Source organism: Meleagris gallopavo, chromosome 2 (genome assembly GCF_905368555.1).
Source record: "Meleagris gallopavo chromosome 2, MGAL_WU_HG_1.1, whole genome shotgun sequence".
NCBI lineage: Eukaryota > Metazoa > Chordata > Aves > Galliformes > Phasianidae > Meleagris > Meleagris gallopavo.
The window spans coordinates 82201329-82219818 of NC_139405.1; the positions used below are offsets into that span (position 1 = coordinate 82201329).

Consider the following 18490-nt stretch of genomic DNA (forward strand, 5'->3'; position numbering starts at 1 on the left):
TGTGAGTTAGTTGATGTGGGAACACAAGGAACTTTACTGCTATTCCATATGGCTCAGATTCTTGTATTATATAGATATTCTCTGCATGTAATACTTTTCATAAGCCTGTATTCCATTTCCTTTTTAACATTTTTTATATGCAGTACTGCTTGAAGATTCACCTTGTAAGTAAAAATGTATTTGCACAGCTTGCATGAATGAGCTATGACAACGCGAGCATACAGAAGCATGGTAATTATTGTACTAATAAACTTGTAAGTTTAACCATGTCCCTTGCTCAGGGACATGATTTAGCTGAGAGTTGTTAGGGTAGTATGGTTAGGTTGTGGTTGCACTTGATAATCTTTAAGGTCTTTTCCAACCCGAACAATTCTGTGATTCTATGAAGATTATCCTTTTATCTTTTTGTGCTTAAATTTTTGAAGAGACTTTTAGATTTTATGTAGATCAATTTACTTTACAACAATTTTTATTTAAATATGAACTGTTTCATACGGTTCCAGCAAACAAAACTAAAGCATCTTAGAGAGTGCATACATTCCCATCATCCAAGCAACCACTCACTACTCAAAGAGACAATCCAGCTTCTATGAGGAAGGGAGCACCAGCTGACAGGCGATCAGTTATTTGAGCAAGAGCACTGATCTCCCCAAGATATGACACTCCAAACAAGTACTAAAAGTGAATCTTCAAAATTTCTGCCTATAACTTATTCTAGTGAACAAGTCCAGTTCTCACCTAAAATTGCAAAGCATGTGCATAAAAATCACTGAGTCATTTGACAGCTTTTTTTCCTAATCCACTGTCTGAATTAAATATATATTCACAATCCACCCCCCGCAATATTTTTTAAAATTATCACTTTCTAACACTTCTTTTTTTTTTCCCCACATAGATTTATATTGTGAATACACGTCCAAATTCAGAAAAACATCATGTTCCTGGGCATTCACATAAAATCACCAGATAACTGAGGCTGAAGTGACCGCAGGAGGCACCTGGTCTATATTCTTGTTCAGAGCAGAGTCAGCTGTGAAGTTAGACGAGGCCCCTGCAAGCTCCAGGGTCAGAGGCTGCACAACGACTGTGGGTAACCTGTTCCAGAGATTTACTGTCCTATCATGGAAAAGCATTAAAACCAAGCAAGAATATATATTGAAAAAACAAACCACCTAACTGCTCTCGGTGCTGATCTAATTAGAAATCAGTGTAAATAATATACTGAATAGTTTTGATACTATTAGCAGAAAATAAAAAAGTCTTATGAGACAATCTGATCTCCTGTAATAAATAAGTCTTTCTATTTATCATTCCTTTTTCTAGAACTAAGGTTAAAAGTGCAAAACAATATAAGAGGAAATGACATCTGTAAGAAATCAGTGTTAAAAGTAAGAATTCTTTCCTACTGGCTACCTAGTATCTTCCTTGCTGCACCTCCAGCCTGTTACTCTGCATGTTACCCGTGTCAGGAATAGGAAATATGCCATTCCCTTCCTCTTTACAGCAGTTTTATGTATTTGAAGACAGTTTACACGTTTCTCTTCAGCTGACTCTATGCTAACTAATCTTCCTCCAGCACTATGTGTTATAAAGACCAGCTATTCTTGGTGATCTCCTTTCAACAACCTTTACACTGAAGCCTTACCAATAATATGTAGCACAGAACTACTTCACTAGTATTGCAGACAATACTTTCAAACATCTTAGTTTCTTTCATTCGCAACTGCCTGACTTCACTCCCTCACAGCCAAGAAAGCCATCAGTATCCTGGGCTGCACCACAAGAAGCGTGGACAGCAGGCCAAGGGAGGTGATCCTGCCCCTCTGCTCTGTGCTGCTGAGGCTTCACCTGGAGTACTGCATCCTGATGTGGACTCCTCAGTACAGGAGAGACATGGACCTGGTGGAGGAAATCTAGAGAAAGGCCACAAAAATGATCCAAGGGATGGAACATCTCTCCTACACGGACAAGCTGAGAGAGCTGGGGCTGTTCAGCCTGGAGAAGAGAAGGCTCTGGGGTGACCCGATCAGTATCTAAATGGGAGCTACAGGAAGGAAAGGGACAGACTCCTTAGCAGGGTCCGTGGTGACAGAACAAAGGGAAATGTTTTCAAGCTTAAAAAGGGTAGATTCAGGTTGGATGTAAGGAAAAAGTCTTTTACAGTGAGGGTGGTGAGGCACTGGAACAGGTTGTCCAGAGATGTGGTGGATGCCCCGGTCCTTGGAGACTTTCACAGTAAGGCTGGATCAGGCCCTGGGCAACCTGACCTAGCTGTGGTGTCCCTGCTCATTGCAGGGGAGTTGGACTAGATGACCTTTAAAGGTCCCTTCCAACTATAAGGATTCTATGATTCACCAGTTTTGTATTCAAATAATCCACAGATTTTAGTTTGCAAGTGGATGCTACTTTTTTTCCCCTCAAACCATATATATTCTCCCCTACAAATAGACTTTGCACTTAGACCATTTTCTTAGATTCTAATCTGCTAGGCTATATCTTTGATGTGTCAAAAACATTCTAGGTTTTAAGGCTGTTTTCCAGCCACTAATAGTCCATACCGTACAATTACAGTTCTGAATATTATTGGAAGAAGGACAGATCCACTCAGTATAATCTTCCTTCCTGTCAGCAAATCAATTAAAACTGCTTTCAGTGTATATGATTTCAGTCATGCTATAGAAGAGTAGACCAATGCTTTTGTTGCCAGTTGTAACACTATCTTGTGAGACTATGACATTGACTGCCTAACACAAAGAAAATAGAATATAAAGGAGGATTAAAACAAATTTACACTGAGAGTGTATTATTTCCTGTGGCAGGAAAGCATGCAGCATTAACATCTGTACATGCCAGTACTGGTTCAATCTGAAAGGGAAAAAAAAGCAAGAACAAAAAAACCGCCAAACAAAATGAAGGCAGACCAAGAATTCTAGATTCCTGAAGGAGACCCATGTGTAGCAAAGAAACCTTTAAATAGCCTGAAGAAATCTCCCTTAGCATATTGAATTAAAGATACCTACAGTATCTTTGATTTACATACAACCAACCACTTTCGCCTCAGTTGCCTATGACATCCCCAAAGCTTCCTCAGACAAAAGAGAATACAATCAAGACCAAAGTCGACTGGTTTGATGTGGTGAATGGGCTCAATTGAAGGAATCTCCCTTAACCAACTTCCTACAAGAAGTGTTCAGTGCGACTTTAGGTTTCTCAATTGCTGATGGCAGCTGCCTCACTTCAAAGTTTTCTCCCATCAGTTCTGCACCACCTCTACCTGCGGTGAGTTAGAAATGGCAAACACCTAATGTTCAAGCAACTGTAATCCACTCAAGGCACAGTGCAAAACAATACACAAACACTGTCCTGTTCTTTGATGTGCAAGATCTGGCTGAGCTTTTTTCATTAGTAAAAATCAAATTTTACAGTCTTTTTACTGGAACTTTTTACTCACAAAGTAGCACAGACATTTTATTCTGGACAGTGTGTCACAACACAAGAGCACTGATACATTTTTTTATATCAGAATTTAACAACTGGAATATGCAAAATTATTTGAACTATGGCCAAAGTGAATAAATTACAGCCCAAACCGAGAGCTACTTTGTGTAACCTTAAAAGACACTCCCTCCTCACATATGAGGATATGAAGCTTCTGATGAGACTGTCCCAGATTATTTTTGGCAAACAAAGATTCTTCTCCGAAGAACAGCTGAATATATTATTAAACTGGAAATACATTTAAATGGAATCTTTTAATTAGATTCTGAATTTGAAGAAGAGGACAAAAGTCTAAAATGTGCTGACTCAGCTTCCACATACGAAAAATGTTGCTGTCAGTCATTTGGTCATTTTATCTCTGCCTTAGTGTTAGGGAAATCAAGCAGAAAGAGTGACAGCAACAGCCGGATCCATGTGCCTGTGTCCAAACACAATTTATTCATATAGCTCAAGGAAAGCACGGCACAGCTGCAGAGCAATTATGAGTAAAAAAAAAAAATCAACAAGCCCTACAGAACTGATGAATAATGATGCCATGGAGGAAATAAGATCTGTCTATGAAGCTAGAAACACTCAACCTTAACAAGTGCTTTTTTTAGACTGAATTTTCACGTGATAAACGTTAGTTGCTATGGATGCTGACTTTTACTTCTGATATTTCTTCCTTCCTGGTTACTAGAATGCTTCCTCCTAAAAAAAACTTCTGTAACTTTAAATCTGCTAAATTAAACCACAATAACACATTTTCTTTAAAATATCAACAATGGAAAGCTGGCTGACACTTCTAAAGAAGTATAGTGGGGAGCGGGGGGGAGGAGGGGAAGTGTATATATACCCATGTACAAAGCAGGAATACATTGCGTTTTCTTAAATTCAAATGCTGCCACCCACTCGCCGTTTTCTTTACTCTGAATATTGCCAGAATCTCAGCATCTTTCATCCCTCATCTTGAGGAGCATATAAACATCTGAACATAGAACATACATTGAGTGGAAGTGATTTTCTGCATCTTCTTCAGACAGTGAACTGAGGCACCGAGAGAAAATGCATTCTTAAATCACACTGCCTAAAGCAAATCAGCCAAAATACTACTAATAAATCAGTAACCAAGTAAAATTTGGTTAAGGAGATGAAGCTCAACTACAAACTCTTATTCTTAGCTCAATTCCTATTACACAAGCTAAGTTAGACCAGACCCTTCCACTTGTCCCTCAACACAGACTTGCATTTGATGATTTGTTATGCATCTGAAGTCATGCAGGAATATTGGCTTGAGCCATCTAGAGCAACCCAGACAGCATTCTGTCAGCTAAGGCAGCCTTCCAAAGGGCCAGTCTAATTCACAGTTTAACACTAATATTTTTTCAACTATTTCTGACCAAAGCAGAGCATCTGTAATTACAACAAACAGTTTCAGGCTCCATTTCTGATACACACTGCTGAAAAACAGAGAATGGTTTCTCTTAGAATTTGCACTTGGAATTTTTACGCCAGCTAGGAAAATAAGGTCCTTAAAAGAACATGTCAATCCATCAGTGAAGGGGGCAGAACTGGCAGACTAAGGAAGAGGTACATGTACCTGCATCCCGTGAGGCCAAGCAATCATGTCATTCTGGTTGAAGTCAGATATGTTCAGTAGACTAAAATCATGTTAACTACTGTATCGGTATGCAGAAGCATATCAATGAAAACTAACTTTTTTAAGCTATCTGTCAGTTATCATGCTATAAGAAATTGAAAAATTTTCAATGGTAATGAATTTATGTTATTAGGAGGAAAAGAATGGAAAACATTTGGTAATTACATTCAACATATTTCATTACATTCTTTATAAAGTTCATTTGTAATTTATAAAGGCAACAACCAAGTACTATAAATACCTACATCATCTCATCATGCATTCCATACAGTATAAATAAACATTTACTAGTTACCATAGAAATTTAGTAGCAGTAGACATCACTGGAGTCCAGTGGTTATGGTTCTGTAAGACTTCATTATTAAATATTTTCGTAAAAAACATGGTTCCAAAGAATGTGCTGATGACAGTAATTAATATTAAATAACTGCTTATTATTAAGCCTTTCAGAAATCACTGACACAGAAAAAAGAGTTTTATTTGTGAAAGAGTCAAAGAATCCCTTCCGGTTGAGGCTCCACTTAGTTTGTCATATACCAGAACATTAAAACAGAAAAATAAGAAACATGGACAGAATAACTTACCTTTTCACCTTCTTCACCTTTACTACCAGGAAGGCCATTTTCACCCTGGAACACAAAACAATACAAGTAATATCTCAAACATTCTTCAAATTATTGCATTTCTTAAAATTATTTTTGTTACATTGACCTTTTATAACAAAACACAAGAAACTATATGGGTAATGATAGTCTTGCATTCAAAAATGTATGAAACCTCTATAAAAGTTGCCATGGCTTTTTAATAACCAATCATTCTTTCATTCAACCTAATGGATATTCCTAGCTTTAAGAATTCTAAACTTTTGATTCTAAACCCATTCGTTACAGTCTTGGTATTCTGCAGAATCAGCTTTAATAATGTATTATTATTGTAATGTATTATTATTGTATTAATAATGTATTATTATCCCTATAAATTCCTTCATGTTAATTTTTAAATATGCCTAGTCAACCGTGAAGGTCTCAAGAACCTACCCCAATAGAGTAAAAGATCCAAATACAACTTACTGAAAGAAAACGCATCCCTTCCACTTGGTAATTTCCAATTAATTGAAACATTATAGAATAATAGGAGTGCAATTTGCAATGTTAACTCAAATTCAGCTTATTGCAGCAGACTGAATTCTTTATTAAATGATCTTACAATAGAAAGACCTATTGCAATGCTCCAATTTGATAACTTTTACCTCAGAAAAAGGTGCTAATACAGCAATCTTACTATGTCTCTGTCAAATGGTTTGAGGCCTGGAATGCATTACAAGAATAGTATCCAATTTTTTCAGATCTTTATTAACATATTTTTGTCTGTTTTTTAAGAGATACAACAGAAATACGATTAAAATTATATACTTGTAGTACAAAACCTACATAATTTAAACAACAACCAAAACAAAGCAAAAAAAAAGCAACCAAACCCCAACACCACCACAAAACAAACTCCACACCTATACTGTTTCTTCCTTATATCACCTGGCAAAGGACACTTTGCACATCTTCGCTAGTGTCACTAGCTCAGTACAATGTACATGAGTTCTACAGGTCTGAAAATGAGGAAACTGGATAATTTCTGAAGTAAAGCATATGGCTTTTTTCTAAATTACTTTAAAAAATTAAATTGAGTAATGTCTAAACATTCTTTCACCCTTCAGAGATTTTCATTTCCATATATAGAAGTCTGAGGTTTAAATGAGGTCAACTAAAACATCAGGCTACAACTTGCAAACTTTCTAGCAACAATTTGCCAAATTGTTTAATTGATACAGTATTGTGTAGTACACATCTGGGAATTAAATTTGAAACTTAGGAGACATGCAGATTTATGGATTATCAAACAGCTCTGGACTTTCAGGAGGTGCCTGCAGTAGCTCTTCCCTACTTTTTTTTTTTCCCCCCCAGCTGGAGTTACTGAGGCATTCATCACTTTCGAGGTCAGTTTCAGAAGCATGACCAAGACAAAGCATGCAAAATGTGATCTCGTAAAGTAACCTTCCAGATGCTCTTACCTAAAAATGTGTGGTTAATTGCTGAAATAAATTTCTGAATGTATGCAAATTCTACTCTGCTTCCCATTCCTCTAAACATAGCTAATTTCTACTTACTTTCAACAAACAGAAACAGAGAATTTCCTTCATTTAGCTTTCGCATTCGTAAGATCACAAATTCTGTCTTTACTCAATTCACAATCCATTATATAAAAATCAGCCTTAGATAGAGTCAAAATTTGTTTGGTTGGAGCTTGTATCCATTGCCTTGTCCTTTCACAGTCCACCTGTTTAGCTCTGGATACTTGCACTCTCATTACTTGCAAAGAGCAGTAAAAGCCTACTCCCACCCACCTTCCAAATTATGTCATCTTACAGCTGAACAGACCCAGCTTCCTCAGCCTCTCTTCATACACCGTGGTCTGCAGGCTCCTGGCCATCCTTGTGAGCCCCCACTGGGGTCACCTCAGTTAGCTGCTCTCTCCTTCTCCCAGTAGCCTCAAGCTGGACACAGATGCAGTCACAAAAGTGCAAAATAATCATCTCCCACGACCTGCTGGCCACAGTCTTGCTAAAGCAACCCACACACAGTTGGCCTTTTTCACTACATTGTCAAAAGCAGGACTTCTTTTCATAGAATTGTAGAATTGTTTGAGTTGGAAGGAACTTGTAAAGGTCATCTATTCCAACTCCCCTGCAGTGAACAGGGACATCTACAGCTAGAGCGTGGTCCAGCCTGACCTTGAGTGTCTCCAAAGACAGGGCATCCACCACCGCTCCAGACAACCTGCTCAAGTGCTTCATGACCCTTGCCATAAAAAAACTTCATTCTTATATCCAATCTAAATCTCCCCTCTTTTAGTTTGAAACCATCTCTATCAACAGATCCTACTAAAGATTATGTCTCATTTTTTCTATTTGTTTCTTTCAATGTTTCCATATTCATACTGGGTAGCTCAACTCTGCTTCCAGTTCCACACATGCACATTTTCTGGCATACCACAGCAGACCGATCTTCAGCTTTTACAATGCTGCTCTTGATAATCAATCAGCTCTCGTGGCTCCTTAAAATTGCAGGGCAGTCCTAATGCATCCCTTTGACAGACTAAACAAACTTAATGTTGTGACGCTCACCTCACAGGCCATGTTTTCCACAGTCCCTGCTGAACCCCCTACAGTTTTTCCACAACTCTCAAGTAGTGAGCGTGGAAGAGGTCCAAAGCACAACATTTCAGATCACCAATATTAAGCATAATGTTTTCCTTGTGTAGTCAAATGCACGGTTTACTTTATTCACAATAGCAGATTATTTGCTTATATTCACTTTCATTTCCACATTCAATTAGAAAAAAAATAAGAAATGTAGCAACAGAAAACAGAGAGAGAGCATTAAAATATTAGTCTGTATTAGCCAAGGGTAAGATGCTTCAAAACAAAATACTGATGTTGCAGAATAACACCTTTAAGACTGACTTGAATTCTCCTTTTTGTGGCCGAATTCTTATGTGGTAAGCTAAATACTTCACACAATGTTTTTAATGGACAACCACTGTTTTCCTCTTCATACTCAATACAGGACTCATAATACAATTTTTTATCACTATTTAAATACATTGCAAGTCAATAAGATCCTGGCTTTGAATACATAAGTTGATAATAGTAAGTCTGTTGTGAAACTTAATGCTAGCTACCTCATCTGCAGAGAATATGTTCCTTTTCTTATTGCCATATTGCAGGAAATATCTGCCCTAAAATACGTGAATCATCCCTTTGCATGATGGTCATGCTTATCAACACTTGAAATTCTAATATAATTAGGGTTTTTTTTTTCATTAGTCCCTTAATTTTTGGAAGCAGCAAAACCATTTTACATATGATTTTCTAATAGGAATTAGCCAGATAGAAAACCATGACATTGGGATTTCATTCCAAACACTTATGCTTAAACATAGCTCCTACTTAGAGAAAAGAAAATCAGATCATGATGAATGTCAGGCAACTTTAACAAATATTATCAGTAATGTCTGCAGTGCACAAGCATCTTTTTGCAGTTCTACAGTATTCCACCGCTGAGGAAGAGTAAAAGATAAAATTGAAGAGTGTAAGAAGCAGCACTTCCCTCATTTCATTTTGCTGAGATCATAAGGTTCAAATATCAGATTCTTGAATCTGTATATCTGGTGGCTGCAAAGATCCTGCACAGTACTGAGACAGAGGCAACTGCTCTTAATGCAAAGTAACACTGGCAGGCACATCATGTCCTTTCTCTTGTGAGCTGATAGTGAAGTTCCTTTGTTGTACTATGCAAGTTCAAAACGTTCAAATACAATGTAGGTAAATACTGGAGAGCTGGCAAAAACGATGCTGAAAGTGAAATATGTAAACAATTTTTTTTTCTTTTTTCTTTTTTTTTTTTTACCTTGGAACCAGTAAGACCAGGTATGCCAGGAGCACCCACTAAGCCAGTGTCCCCCTGAAATAAAATGTACATAACCATCATTTTTTTCAGATCTAGGTCATGACTAAGCTAAATCTAGAGAGGAAATAACAAATCACCACAATGTTTGGTAATGCACTGCTACTCATTCTTTTTTTCAGGAGCATTTAATTGATTTCTAGAATCATTTATATCTGTTGTCTTGTTTTTGGTTATAATACATTTAGTTTCCAAAATATCAGACAGTTAACAATCACAGGTGAATGTTTTGACAATGAAAAGGTTATGTTGTTAAATTACTACCTCTCCTACTTCATGTTTTGCAAAAGCACAGCAATTCCCCTATACAGCTGCTACAGTTGTAAAACTCTTCCTCCTCAAATAACTTTCCTCATGTACTTCTCATGAAAACTTAGAATTTGATTAGGATTTTTAAATTCCATTCCAGAAACTGGATGCTTAGGAGTAGTGCTGCAGCAACTGAGCATAGATAGAAACAAATTGATCATAAATGTTTTTAAAAGGCAACTGTCCCTGCTCAATGCCATCTTCAGCATCTGAATTACAACTACTTTAGCAGAAAAAAAACCCAAAGTAAACAAGCAGAAAAAGAAAACCCAAACAGAAACAAGTAACACGTACACTAAAAAAACTAGTAATATCGCATTTAGAATTAGAATTGAAATTGGTTCAACCATTTCCTTCTCCATTCCTTCTTAGCAAAGCTTGTTAGACAGTTATAGAGCTCGTGAGAACCAGGCTACACCACTGAAAGCTAAGAACTAATTTCCATTTACAGAACCATGAAAATATGCCACAGTGAAGTACATTGGTCTCAATAAATCTGAAGTTGTTAAGCTAAGTTCTGTTAGATAAATTCATCCATACTCCTGTGAATTCAAGTGGGAGCTTAGAAGACTTATTAAAGGAATCTAAAATCAAACGCTACCTGCATTCCATTCATGGGCCTTAATTTCTTGACAGAAGTTTCCCTGAATAACTTATATACCACCCAAATAGTCTTTTAGCCAAGCCAGAGCTCAGCAACAAAAAGTTCTGAAAGTTCACTATTTTGATTCCAAGCCAAGTGGAAGATAAATGCCTCACAGACACAAACAAGAACAGAGACAAAGGAAAAGCTCCAGTCTCTCTGAACAACACAAAGAGTCAATAAAAGAGCAATTACTCATCAAAATGATGCAAGTAACGAAGCAAATAAGTACAAAGCACCCATGACATGTAACAATTAAAATACAGCTTAAAATAGATTGTTAAAAATGACATTTTTATAATTCCATCCATGGCACAATGTCTAACGTCTTTCTTACATTTCCCTTCTGTAAAAATAAGTGCTGCCATGATGGGGAAAAATTCTAATTAATATTCACAAGTAATCCTTATTCCTTCATTTTCTCCAAATTCACAATATGAATACGTGATTTCAAAAGCATTCCTTGCAGCCTAACAGTTACCAGATAATATTTCATCTTCATTATTACATGGAATCACTATAAAATAGATGAAAAATTGCATATTCACAGCTTTTTTCTTTGCTTTTTTTCTATGAACACAAGGCATAGATGTTTCGTCTTGCACTTTTTAATCAGCGTGCTACAAATTGTGACTCCTTCAACACAACAATGCACAAATAATCTCCCATAGCATCAAGACTGATTTTCATTAAATCTGAAATGTTTGATGTTGTAACTGCTTTAACTGCTTTGGAAACATTTAGTGTACATATAATCAGGGTTCTCAATGTATTTATGATTTATTGATTCTGAAGTTTTCACCTGCATTTCAACTCCCTATAAAACCAAGGATACTGTTTCTAATTGAAAGTTTTCAAGATACAATAAGCTCCCTAATAGCTATCTGCTTAGCAACTATCCCAGAATGCATGCTATTTTTATGAGAATTTTTATACCTTGACTTCCACATTTTGCTATTTTTTCCTATAAAAAAAAAAAAAAAAAGACTTTCAAATAAATAAATAAATAAATAGAAAAATGAGAAGGTAATCCAAAATGCAAGTAACAAATATACTTCATACAGCTCAGGTATCTGTACTACACAACACTATGCCAACATGAATTAGGTACCACATTAACTAAGAATAAAAAAAGAATTGAGAAAAACTTTCATCAGTGACTCAGAATGTGCTTTGCTATTTAAATCTTTTTAAGCATTAGCGCAGTTTATAGTTAAATACATTAGAACTTTGTGAGATTCTCCTCGTGGCTGGAGAAGAGAATCACTTCAAAATATTTCAGATACGTATTTTACATACAGGGTTTTGCTAAAATAAAATAAAAAAGAAAACAGGCAGATGTTTCCTCAGCAGGAGGAATAAGCAGTTTTTCTTTTACAATTACTGGGGCACTGCAAGGAGCTTGATTTACAGAATAAACTTGCTACCTCAGAATTACTAGCAAGAAAATAATAGAAGCAAAACCAGGATGGTTAAGTGGTACTCTTTTGATAATTTATGGGTATGCACCTTCCATTATCCTGAGAATGCCCGACCCTTGGAATAATCTAATTGTTTGGTGTTTTAAAATGAGGACAACTATTTTTAGTATTGCAGAAATGGAGCGGAATGTTCAACAATGTACTATCACAAGGCTCTATCAACATCCTTCCCCTCGTAACAAGCACAGAGAGAGTCAAGAGCCACCAACAGGGCCAGACTTTTCCCTTTAATAAATTAACAATCCCACACCAATTATACTCCATTAGATGACATGTTCCTTAACCTACTGGAATATTTCCTTTTTTCTCTAAGCAGGCTCATGTTAATGGTTGAAACCACCTGATAAAATATTAATTATTTAAAAACATACTCAGTTGATATATGCAGGAGTCGCCCTGTGAAACTTCAGGAATGGTTACATCAGGAAGCTTGTGCTAAATATTATGACACCTTGGTTTCACTGCAACTATGATCCTTTTGTTCCTGCTTGGCCCCTTCTGAACTAACAAATGCTAAGCACTGATAGGCTGCAAAGGCCCTAATGAAAGGCCCATTTTTCCTTCATGCAAACTGAATCCATGTGAACAAACGTAAGATTCTCCCTTAAAATAATCCCATGAAGGAGGGGCTCAGACAATTCACTTCCTTTTCTCTGTTCTGCTTCCCCAGCAATTTCAGCATGCCAGGTATTCCACAGTTTGGCCAAGGGAGTGAGGGCTGGTCAGAGGGCTTGTGCATCCTTATCTCTCAGTGAGCAGGGCTCCTATGGCTTTTCTATGCAGTTGCTCAAGAGATGTCCAAATGAAAACAGCCCTATTAGAATGACATAACCTGATTTCAAGAGGCATTAATTTTCCTCATTTCCAGCCCTTTCTGTCTTGGGAAAATTCTGACATCTAGCCTTTCAGTCACCTAGAAGTTAACATACTGAAAATTAGACATTTAAAATTTAGGCCTCAGATCTTGGCACACAAACTAATGAATGTGCAGGTAGAGGCAAGCTCAGAGCTCCAGAAAATATGATCACTGGGCTCCTTACTCCAGACTGAACACTCAAATTGGCTTTATTTCCTTTTTAATTTTCTATTAGCATGTGCTGACAGTGTACGACTACCACAATGTCTATATTTAAATGCATAAAGCATGCATATTTTTCTTTCAAATAAATTGTCCAAGTCAGAGGTTTCTTTGCTCCAGAAATTGCTTTCACACACAAGAATTCAGAGTTCTGAAAATACGGAGACAAAAGGACTATCCCACTTATTTCAATGCATCGTAATGTAGGAAATAAGTAGGCCTGTACATCGCCTTTCCTTTTCTTTAAGAAATTGATAAGAAACTGCCCAAAACCTATGTCAAGGAGAAGCTTTTATACCATCAACAGAAGTAGCATCTGAAGCAGACTCAACTGTAGATGCCCTTTATGCTTTTGACAAATACAAGTGATATTCATTACCATCACACATCCTTAGAGAAGTGACAGCTGCCTTTATCTTCTTGACATTCCCCATCAAGAACTGACTCCTCAGCCTTGAAGACAGGCTACCAGTCCCCGTTCCTAAATGCCACTGATATCAAGGACAGGAATGGAATGCAAGGAACTTAACAGTAAAATAGAGGAGAAAAATGAAGGTAGAATGCATTACAAGTACATAACCAGGACCTCGGGTGGTTTACATTTAGTTCCCAGCTGTGCCATGGTTCTGTGCAACTTCCAACAGCTGATTTATGTCTTATTCTCCTTCCCCCTCTCCTACAGTATTTTTAGGATGAAATTCCTTGGTATCTGCAGTGCCTTCTGAGGAGGTGATAGTGGAGCATTACAAATCAGCGGGAAGTTCCACACAGTGTTAAAGAGCAGCAGAATAGGGCAGCTTCTCCGTATTCTGCCTCACTGTGTTCTAAAGCCTGACGGGTTTTTACCATTTTTATTTATCTACTTTTCAGACTGCATCTAATGACCCATCTAGCACCTTTTTCAAAGGCCAATCACTCTGTTACATTTCTTAGGTAAGAATGGTCAAAAGCACACTGCCATTTATGACTGATAAAATTGGATATTGTTCAATATATTTTCACATTGTTATTTAAAAATGCATGAATTGAACATGGTCTTGATAACAATCCAGCTCAGTTGACCTGTGACATCATATAGACAGCATGAAGAAATTGCAGATAAAAAGCATGAAAAATTTTTCTGTGGAGTAACAAAATGGGTTTCTGTCTGCAGAAGGTTCTGAAAAATTCATAAGGTCTTACAGACAAACAGTTCAGATAATTAAGTCCAGGCTGCTAGATACTTCGATCATCTAAAACAAGACAATAAAAAAAAAAAAATGAAGCGATCTTATACTCATGGACAACTGATTGATTTTATAACTACATTTTTTCCTTTACAGTGTGTCAGCCAAAAGAAAAATTGCCTGGACTTCCACAACAGCTATTGATTTATTGTTAACTCAGCCATAGCACAGTCTTAAAACAAATCTAAACCCTATTAAATTTTCAAAAGAACTGGAAATTCACCTAATTGACCTTGCTGAAGTAATATTTGAAATGCAATAATGTTAAGTGTCAGATAAAGTGCATTCTCCAAAATTAATGAATCATTGAGCTCTTTTTAAAATAAAATTTATTATGACTATTATATTTACTATAATAACTGGTGCACTGAGTTTATATTAGGAAGGTAAACTACATTAGTCAACCTCTTAAATATCAGAGACTGTTTTTTACTGCAGGAAATTTAATACTCATTTCCATAACCTGAAGATTCAGAAGACAGATTCTGAGCTGGTACAAACATCAGTTTACAGTAATTCAGGCCTATCTCACAGACCATGAACCACGATTAAGACTAACATCTAAAAATACAGCTAAGAAATACAAAAAAAGCAGCACAAAGCTATGGATTTAAGAAGGATCAAAAATAAACAGCACATAGACTGAAATTTCTAATCTAGATGTTAACTCAGATTAGTGTTTGTTCTGAAAAACAACACTGGGGTGCCTGTGTAGCTACACACGTCCTGGCACTACTGACAAGTAAAGCAGTTCAAGTCACACCTTCCAGCTTTCCCGCTTACACTCAGAAGTGCAATGTTTTCTTAAGAAATCTCTCCCCTTTTGACATTTAATATATTGTGGAGATGCTATTCGGACTAAGAGGTTTTACAGCCAATTTGGAATTCCAGCAGTTTGTTTACCCATCTGTGAATCCAGGTATCAACCAACCTAATTTCAGCATAGGAGCCCCAGGGAGCTGCTTCCTAAAGATAACTCCAGGTATGTCTTCCTGCTATCAGTTCTGTACATCTTTGTAGGGAACAGCAGCATCTTAGACTAGTAAAGTTGTTGGTTCTCCTTCCAAAATGTTTTCTTGATTACTGGGATGCTTATTAACCCAACCCTACGCCTGGGATGCCCAACAGGAAGAACGTACTCTGTGCCACTCAAAGGATATGAGTTCTTTGCATGAGGAGTTTTTAATCATTCCTATTAACCATTCACTAAAATACACTGTTTATTTAGAGGACCAACATTACTCCGACAGTCATTTCTCCTGCTACATTCCTTCCCCATTCTTTTGAAGTTCAGAAGTACTGCCAACACACAATATTCTACAATGTGATATTTCTCCTAGCTATTTCACAACACTGGCATTATAACTTCATCACTGCAAAGAGTCAGTATTTTTGTATTTTTGTTAACAATTCCTGAAGTCCCATCTTCCACCACAAGGATTGGATACTAGAAAAGAAAAATGCATGAAGAAAAATACAAGCAAAATAAACCACAACAAACTGGTCATAATCAGTGTTACATTACGCATCCTAGTGCCTAAGATTCTGAGAGTTCACATAATCAAAAATGATTTATAAGAGCTTCCTGATATTCTATTTCCAGTGTTGGTTTAGCTGGAAAAGTTGCTTGTTATCATGACAGCAATTAAAAAGTGTCACAAAGATCACCATTTCTTCCACTAACTGTTATAAAAAAAAAAATAAAATCAAAACATCTTAAAGTAAATTAAACAACAACGTCAACAACAACAAAAGAATCAAGCTCTTCTCAGTTACACAAAGTCCCGTTATGTAGCTTATAATAAAATAGATAAGAAATGGCATTGTACACTTTTTATTCCCATCTGTTAAGTACCTTCTGACCTTTGCTCTTCCCTTAAAGTCTTGGTTGTCTCTCTCTGTATGCCCTTCTAGACAAGAAATTTCTCTTACTCCAGGCTTGTGCAACACTCTGTACGTCCCAAGGCTTTCTCATGTTAAGGGAAGAGACATAAACACAGCGTGTAACAGCCATGCTCTGCAAGTCTGCCATTCTTCTTTCGTACCTTCTCTTTGACAGAATTTTCACTGTAACAAACGTACAGCTAAATAAACATTTCTGGAGAATTTATTGCCAATAGCTATAAAGAAAACGTGTGTTTTCCTCATGCAAAGGTAACAGGTTACAACTAATAAAGTTAGCTTTCCTCCCATTTGGCTTCTGAGGCAGATGCCTCCTTTTGATGAACTAAAGCAGTACTACCACCATTTGCAAAGAAAAACGGAACTGCCATTCAAAAAAAAACAGAGCAGTATAAGGGGCGTAAATTCCTAACAGAAAGCATCAGCTAACTAGATTCTCATGAAAAATATCCATCCTGTGTGAGGTACTTGTTAAACACAAATCAAACACCTGTCAGCCAGCTGGGCTGCGTGTGTCACTGCCGAGCCAGCTGCAGAAACACACCCTGCGCCAGTTGCTTTACTTAGCATAGCCTGGGAACAAGAATCCATTAGCCAGAAAGTCAACAGTGGAATTAGCAGCACTTTTTCTTTTAGTGCCCTTCCACTTACTTGTTTGACTTCTTACGTTTCTATTTTTGGGAACCTCATGCCAGAGCAACAGTGCTGACTGCTGATTAGACACGACTTGGCGCAGCCTCAGCACGTCACGTTGATTTGATCGATTCAGACTTGAAACACGCAGCATGAATCTTGGGTGTTGATAAATATTGGCTAGCAATGGGAATTTAAGAAGTACATCCTGTTCTTCTGTCCCCGCAAATGATTTTGCTGTATGAAGAGTTTGCCTATCCAGCAGTGAATGAAAAAGAGCAACATACACTGAATCTGGAATATAAAACTTACATTGTAACTTCTAAGTTTTTTGGGGGGTAAGTGTATCTATTGATGTTAAAATTTCACATCTGAGCTGGGTTTAAGATAGTTATATGACTAATTTACCTCTCTCACAAAAAAATATCAAAGAAGAGTTAATAGTAAGTCACTATTTATAATAGCAAACAACACTATCTAAAGGGTTGCTCTGAAAGTAATGCCTCCTATTTTATTATGTTGGTCCCCAACATCAGAGGCAGATTATAGCAGCAGAGGTTGAATCTTCCCAACAGTATTCCATTACATATTGTTGCCATGTGACAGATGGTAGCAGAGGGGCAGTCTGACAAAGTGGTGTCAGACACAGAAGCGCAAACGAAACAAAGGAGCCTCGCTGAATTCCACCATGCAGAAAAAATCGCACCCATTGACATTCATTGATGTTTGCTTAAAATTTATGGAGACCAAACAGTGAGTGAGAGAACAGGGAGGTGGTGGGTGGTATGGATCAGCAGTGGGGACAGCAACACAAAAGACAAACCATGTTCCAGACGGCCATGCACACCTGTCACCATGAAATGAAGAGCATCTCAATCAGCTCATCCACACAAATTCACTAATAGAGGTGACTACATTCAAAAATAGCATTTTGTAGCTAAGAATTTTCTCTATCAAATAGTGTTATTGTGCTCTGTTGTAGTTGTCATAGAAGTGAATAGGAGGCATTATTTTTGGAACTACCTATGTATTATCTCCATAAAATTTGTACTACATATAAATTTTCTACTACATGAGGTTACCAATTTTTAGTTATGTTTTTAAATTTAATGCACCACTTGTAACAGTTGGTAATCGGGGAGATTATACTTTGATATATAAACTACATTAACATAAGTTATTTGTTTCTAAGTTGTCCTAATTAATATAGATCAATAATTTATTGTGTTTAAAATGTTATATTTGGTGAACTTCACTAATTCCTCAAACGGAAATAAACACAACCAAGCAACACACGTCAGAAAAGTTGTACAGCACTGCAGTTCAGAGAGAAAGTTCTTTCCTGCCCAATTAGTCTCCTACAATACTCTGCTGCCAATGTTTGTGAGTTTAGGTCATGAAATAGCTGGTATTTGTCTTACAGTCTTAATTCTTTATTTTTTATGAGATGTAAACAAACAACAATAATAGTTTTAAAATTTCAAATTTCTTCATGGATCTGAATGAAAAGAAAATCATGAAAATGTAACACCTTATGCTACAGAAACCTCACAAAAAGAGT

The 18490-nt window shown here is 36.9% G+C and overlaps 1 protein-coding gene across 7 annotated transcripts in view; it reads right to left on the reverse strand.

The window, feature by feature from the left end:
* The window catches only part of COL19A1 (collagen type XIX alpha 1 chain), a 189253-nt gene that overhangs the window by 114831 nt on the left and 55932 nt on the right, over positions 1–18490 (reverse strand). For 5 of the 7 annotated variants that reach the window (XM_031552582.2, XM_019613188.2, XM_019613184.2 and 2 more), the window contains 2 exons: positions 9601–9654; positions 5722–5766 (listed from right to left, as the gene is read on the reverse strand). In XM_031552582.2, the coding sequence (XP_031408442.2) occupies positions 5722–5766; positions 9601–9654 (99 nt within the window). The remainder of the gene's footprint in view (positions 1–5721; positions 5767–9600; positions 9655–18490) is intronic. The other 2 variants (XM_085217827.1, XM_019613187.2) reach the window with 1 other exon arrangement.